At 30.1% G+C, this 7,089-nt stretch overlaps 1 protein-coding gene across 2 annotated transcripts; it reads left to right on the top strand.

Moving 5' to 3' along the window:
• The first annotated feature begins 1,058 nt into the window (after positions 1-1,058).
• LOC142612777 (heavy metal-associated isoprenylated plant protein 39-like) lies at positions 1,059-2,502 on the top strand. 2 transcript variants are annotated; one of them, XM_075784930.1, is made up of 3 exons: positions 1,059-1,283; positions 1,717-1,795; positions 2,035-2,502. In XM_075784930.1, exons 1-3 carry the CDS (start codon positions 1,278-1,280, stop codon positions 2,292-2,294), a joined length of 345 nt encoding a protein of 114 aa, XP_075641045.1. In that variant the 5' UTR covers positions 1,059-1,277; the 3' UTR covers positions 2,295-2,502. The 2 variants fall into 2 exon arrangements, with proteins under 2 accessions (XP_075641045.1, XP_075641046.1); XM_075784931.1 differs by having other exon boundaries at positions 1,060-1,283; positions 1,720-1,795.
• Positions 2,503-7,089: the final 4,587 nt, after the last annotated feature.

The following is a 7,089-nucleotide window of genomic DNA, read 5'->3' as shown; positions in this document are numbered from 1 at the left end:
CTCGATTTAAGCATAATAACAATATTAAGTCAATGCAATACAAATAGAAATAACGACCAGTCAAGATATAGATTCCTTGAATCGAAATCATGACTAAGATAGATTTAAAAATAAAAATAAAAATCATGACTAAGTTCCCATTATTCTATGATACATATTATGCATCACTTTTATTTCTTAAAGTTATGTGTATTAGTGTCAACTAATTTCAATATGAGGGTTTTATTCAAATATTTGGATTTGGGTGTATGTCGGTTATAGTAAAAGTTAGTCATGAGCTGCCTTGAAGATCTTAAGAGAGTTGAAGGCCAATAAATTTCACTAATGAATTTCGCTTAAGCTAAATTGATTTAACTAGAGCGAAATAATATGGAATACACAATCAAATAATCAAATTGACACACTTTATGGTATCATAATCTAGTTATATTGAGAATCTTTACTTATAGAATCCTAATCAATCTAATAAATGCTCGATAAGGAACTCAACACACATTCACGCTACACTTATTGAACCAACTTGAGGCATCACAAAGACCATAGACAATATTGGAGGTTTTATTATTTTGTTATAATAGTTTTATATATTAATTAATATGATGGTGGGTCTCAAACTTGTGAGGCCCATCTTCGTGAGAAATATCTTGTATTCAACCCCTTACATAAAATACAACTATATAATAGAGACCCTAATTAATCTCTCACATTTAGCTATAATTTAACCTTAGCCCTACAAATACAAGGATCCCAGTAACATAAGTGGGTAACCGACAATAATCTAGTGAACCAATCTCGATTACAACCTGGCCAAACATAAATTTAGTACTCCTACTAGTACTTTTTTTTTTTGAGAAACTACTCCCTAGTACAGTAAATGCATATGAGAAAGTAAACCTTCACCACCAGGACTTGGTCCTTGGCTTCAGCATTCAAAGACTGGTTGGTTAATTGGTTTTCCTCTAGAACCAGTAAACTACACACAGACGATCTTTTCTTGTGTTTTTTTTTACTTGTTTTGGAATTACGTTAGACCCGCCTATTATATTTAAAGGCCCCCCCCCATTTTGCAAATATTGTAAAACAAAGGAAAAGCCTTTGGAAGTTTCTCTTTCTTTGTAGTTTGTACCTTCTTAGTTCTTCTTCTTCGAAGTCTCAAAATCTTCTCTTTCTTTGCACCTTCTTATTCTTCTTCATCTTCCTATATAATCAGTGCCTTTGTTTGCATCTTAAATAATTTTTTATTAGGTATATCAGGTCAGAACTTTGGACCTAGGAAAATGAAGGTGAGGTTTCCCCTCCATGCCAATCGATTGGCTTAGTTAAATATTTTATTAGTGTAATCTGGGTATGCTTGAATTCTTTTTTATCTTTTTTAATGCACATAGATGGGCTTCTAGAGTTTTTATCTCTTTTGGGTTTTTCTCCAAATTTTAAATAAAATAAAACTTGCATGGCACCTGTTATACTGTAGATTTGTTGATGAAGTTTTGGTTTTGTTATTTCAGAATTCATTGTTTTAGGTGATCATTTCCTTCGTTGCTCTTTTCATGGCTCATAAAATTATTAATTCTATAAAGCTTCTCTGAACTATTCTTAAGCTGACTGGAAATTGAAATTTGAAAAATGAATTTTGCAAATTTTAGTTATGTTCAATTTGGTCATGGTCACATTCACTCTGTCTCCTATCTCTGAAATACAAAGTTTCTATTTTTCTAGCAGAAAGTTGTGTTGAAGCTAAACTTACACGATGACAAAGATAAACAGAAGGCCATGAAAGCAGTTTCCACCATTTCAGGTATTGATTTTTTTCAAACCGGTTTACCACTATCTCTGTTAGGTTAATGGCAAAGCCAAGAAAAACATACTAGACTATAAGTAATTTGGGTCATTTTTTGTTTCAAGCTTTTTAAATTTTCGTGAAAAAGATCAGAGTGAATTACTTCATTCAACCATTTGAATTAGGCCCAATTGAATGAAACTTATAGTTTGTTTATAGTCTTAATCAACTTTTGCTCTGTTCTGCAATATTTGCAGGCATTGATTCAATCGAAGTGAACATGAAGGACCAAAAAATGACTGTAACAGGGGATATAGACCCTGTGGTTGTTTGTTGCAAACTAAGAAAAGGTTGGTACGCTGAAATTGTGTCTGTTGGGCCAGCAAAAGAGGAGAAGAAGAAGGAAGAGCCAAAGAAAGACCCCAAGAAGGAAGAGACACCAAAAGTTTGCTATCCCCCCATGGTCTATTACATGCCAGTTCATGAAGAATATCCAAATAGTTGTGTCATATGCTGAGAGTGAGATTTGAGAGAGACGAATGAGAAATGAATGCTTAATTTGGTGATGAATTTGATATATTTTCTGAACCTATTGAAGATAATGCTGAGTTTGGGGGGCGCTCTTGAACTTGATTGTATTAATTAATGGTCCATAAAACTTATTATTGTGGAATTAAGAGAAACAATAAATGAACTTTGGAATAGAATGTTTAGCATTTGATATATTTTCATTTGAATTTTTTATTAAGTTGGAACTTTGATTTCGTATAACATTAGCTCAACAACAAGGGTGTGGACGATAATGTAGAAAAAAAAAAAAAAAGTAAAAATTTGTTCTTTTTAGGTACTCATAGCAGTATCCCAAGCCAGACATATGATAATTGACGATGCTGATAAAATATATTATTTAACCGATTAACATATACTATTTGAGATTAACAACCCCACTGGAACTACATAGAATCAATAAAAGAAACAGTATAGTACGACCATTCTTGCAAGTTGCATTTGGGTATGTCATGGACTTTTTTTCTTTTTCTTTTTTGACAGTGTATGTATGTCATGGACTGTGTAAAGAACAAGTTGGTGACAAATATGATGGTCTAGAATGTAGATATACCTAAAACACTGTGTGACACTGTGACATAGTTTAGAATGTTAAACTTCCAAACTTCTTAAGTGAGACCGGTGGGTACAGTTTGAACCTTTGACATCATCTTCCAGTGTTCATTTATCCTTAATTCCCATATTCCAAGAAAGAAATCCTAAGCCTCAAACTCTTCTTTTTCTTTAATTTGAAAGGAGGAATGAAGGAAATAGAATGGATTGAAAATTATTCTTTATGAATATTTTATCCATCTTTCTCGTAAGCGTTCTTTCTAAAAGTAAAATAACACTTGCTAGTATTCCTCTGGGAGATGACGTATTGATTATATTTTCATATTTTGGAAAATATAAATAAATAAAAGGTGAAGGTTTATAATTGTAACTCCTAAACACACTATAGAAAATACATCATATTCAATATTATTTCATCTATTTTTTATCTATCCATTCTATTCTATTATGTTATTTTAAAATTCTAAATTATGGTGAATTTTAGTTGGTTTAATTAATAAAATATCTTGTCATCGAGTAAGGAATTTATGATTCAATCTCACAGATGTGAGGTTCACATGTCAGTGAGACATAAGTTTTATGCGCCCAATGCATGAAATACCGTCTCACCTTAAAAACCGATTAACCAAACTCATAAATATTAGTTAGCATGCTTATAATTTATGAAAGAAAGTTGGGCTTCAAAAAATTATTTATAATTAGAAATTAGTGTTACTTGAAATATGTTCAGACCTCATACCGTGGAGTCTTCCATATTTTTTAAAATATAATTTTTTCTTCACTACTGGAGTTTGGGTTGAATTGACAATTGAGATTTGAAACTTGAACTTGAAGGAAAAGTCCGTAGTCCTAATAGTGAATCTATGAAAAAACGAAACTAAATGAAGACCTTTCGATAAATACAATCTCCAATGACTTGACTCATTCAGAGTCAACTAGGTGCCCATGTTCAACTAATTGAACGCCCCCAATTAACGAAAATTAATGGAAAGATAGCTTATTTTAACCGAAAATGGTAAAAACTACCCATCTCCAACAAAATTGTTAAAAGTTAATATCAACTTTACAATGGAATTGTTTTTGACACAAAATTTTTGGGTAGCTTGGTTGAACTAGATATGATGAACTTAAAAATATATCTACTAGTATGTTTCGCCTCATAAATCACGAATTAAGGTCCTTAGGTTTTTCAACACACTTAGTACATGAGAAGGTATTATTAGAACTAATGAGTTTGATGATAACTATGACATTGAGTTGATTAGGTGAGATGATTAATAAAACGAGGAAAAAAATTATTATTATTTTGACTTATATATCGTATATAAAAATTATTACTTTTCTTTGATTAGAGCATTTGCATTGGATTATCTGAAATAGCATAAGATCTCAATATGGGGAATGAACCCAATAGAAACATCCACATTAACTTCTTTATACATTAGCCAAAATGCCATTTAGCTGCAATGTCCCCCTCCCCCAAAAGAGAAAAAAAAAGAAAAAATTTGTAGTCTTCAAATGAATATTTTATTCATTTTTCAAAAGTGGATTTGGGTAGTTTGAAAAGCGGAGGAAATATAGAAAAAAAAGAAGAAGTTTAGAATAGAAAACCAAACGTGGGTGTCTGAGAAAATAGTTAGAATTTTTTTTTTTAATAAAATAGAAAGAAAATTAATTTGAAAGCTATTAGTTCAGCACCTGCTACAGCACTATTACTTAGCAAAAAAAAAGAAAAAGAAAAAAACTAATAACCACACCAAAACCTCAACCCATCCTTTGCCCAAAACAGTCAACATCCAAGCAAGCCGACAAAACTTCTAGATACTGTGCATTGCCCAAATCGAATTGTCTTTCTCAATTAGTCATGTACAGATATAGACTTTTAAACGCATGCTTGAACTAAGACAGGCCGAATGGCCCAGAAACTTTAATGGACCATTGTTATTTTAATAGGGGCATATAGCTTTTAAAGCTATTATTGAAAAAAAAAAAAAAAAATCAATCTCTCTTGCAATAAGATAAAAGGAAAAAACTAAGGGAAACCCAACAAAACAGCAGTGAATAAATTACAATGTTAATCTATTTAATGGACCCTTGTTATTTTGATATAGGCATAAAGCTTTTAAAGCTATTATTGAAAGGAAAAAAAAAATCAATCTCTCTTGCAATAAGATAAAAGTAAAAAACTAAGGGAAACCCGACAAAATAGCAGTGAATAAATTACAATGTTAATCCATGCATGTCCATTTCATGTCCAGTGCCATGGTTTTATTTATTTTCCGATGGAGTCATAGTCATTAGATAAACCAAGTCCCATGATGTCATCTCTCGGTGGCTTTCATCCATCAATTTCTAACTAATCTTCGGTTGTTTAAGCAAACCTATCTGATTTCCTACCCCATTCTTATCCTTTGATGCCACATTAGAGAGCAAGAAAATGACTCATTATTAATTAATTGCAACAGGCAGTAAAGATCAGAAAAAGAAGGAAACGTAAGTTTTAGTTAATTCAATTTGTAATGTTTTTATTTTTTTATTATTAATAAGGATTGAATCGGTTTATATATATATATATATATATATATATATATATAAAATTCGTGGTCAAATAGTAAAAGCAATAATTATTGAGCAAATATTATATTTATAGGTAGAAGTTGAGATCTTGTCGAATCTCTAAAAGAAAAAGTTAATCTAACATATATCTACTAAGTTGATAATTATTGCTACTAGCTCTTTACATCTTTTCTGTGACAATGGCACTTTCTGCAATAAAGAAGTGGAAATTTTGAAATGCTAGTAGTTAAGTATGTGCCTCACGAACAACACAGCTTTGAAATATATGATATAACTGTATATTATGGTCAAGAGTTTCTAACTCAACTGACACCTTGTGGGAAGGGTTATGGTCTTCTTGCCTTTTGTAATCCCTCCTTACTATCATGCAGATATATTGATAAATATATGAGTCTTCCTTTATAATTTTTTTTAAAGAATAAAATAAATAAATATATGTCTTTATTATTGTGGACTTCCTCTTGTCTTTTATATCCAAATCTTCTTTATTTGTCTGAGCTTTTAATAATTTAAAAATGAGTAATATTAAGTTATCATAAATTTTATTCTATGTATTGCAAACTAACATCTCAATTTTTCCAACACAAAAAAAAAAAGTTTAGATGTTTTTTAATTATGTAAACACCAATTAAATATGTTGCATCTAAATTCGTATTAGTAAGGTTTTTATAATAAAATTGAAACTATATTCAACTTTTTTTTGATAAACGAAACTATATTCAACATTTTCTTATAAAAAGTAGTTTTTTTCATATTTTAACTCAATTTTTAAACCATCTTACTTCTCATGTTCTTTTTCAATATTTACAATTGCTGTCATTTTGGATTAAATTTTTCATTATAATTTTATACAATGCAGTTAATGTGACTTATCAATTTATAAACTTGAAGCCATTAATTTCAAAACATGTCATGTTACAATTATTGTATTCGGAAAACTTTAACAAGTTCCATTGACCAAAAAATCAAACAAATTTCAAGAAATGTGAGACTAATAAGTTTTGTTAAAATCAGGGATGGACCCAAGTGGGGCCAGGCCCCCTGGCTCAAGAAATGCTTTTTTTTTTTTTTTAGTTGGCCCCTTCTTTTAAAACCTGAGGTCCTCCTCCCCAATCATCCTAGCTAACCTAGCACAACTAGCAATTATCCATCTCAAAAACTTAATAATAATAAAAGCATTCACAATGGTTATTGTATTTTAGCAAAAAAAAGAAGAAAAAAAACTATTTCACCACCAAAGAACCAAAAATTCATGTGTTATTGGAGAAACTAAAACTAAATTTTTTTCAATTACAGTAAATTGGTATAAATATCAGTTGACTTTAGCAAGTTATTAAAAATAAAATACAAATATCTTATAAAGATTATCTCTATTCCTTCAGTTAAAAAACTCAAATTCTCTCTCATCCTTATTAATTATTTTAACGAGTTATTTATATTATTTTAAATGAAGTGGTAAAAAATAGAATATTTGATGTTGGGTGTATTATAAAGTAGGGTAATAAAAAATAGATGAAGTAACTTTTTGATGTGCTAAAAGCTAAATTTTTTAGCGTCATTATTGTAAATACTCTAACTTCAACAAAAAAAAAAAAAAAAAAGACGGAAGAAGCTAG

The sequence above is a fragment of the Castanea sativa genome, chromosome 10 (genome assembly GCF_040712315.1).
Source record: "Castanea sativa cultivar Marrone di Chiusa Pesio chromosome 10, ASM4071231v1".
NCBI classification, from domain to species: domain Eukaryota; kingdom Viridiplantae; phylum Streptophyta; class Magnoliopsida; order Fagales; family Fagaceae; genus Castanea; species Castanea sativa.
The sequence above is the reverse complement of the archived record's forward strand: the minus strand, read 5'-3'. Positions and strand labels throughout refer to the sequence as shown.

Coding starts and splice junctions, on each gene's coding strand:
- LOC142612777 (XM_075784930.1), top strand. Junction 1,796..2,034: donor AGCAGTTTCCACCATTTCAG/GTATTGATTTTT, acceptor CAATATTTGCAG/GCATTGATTCAATCGAAGTG.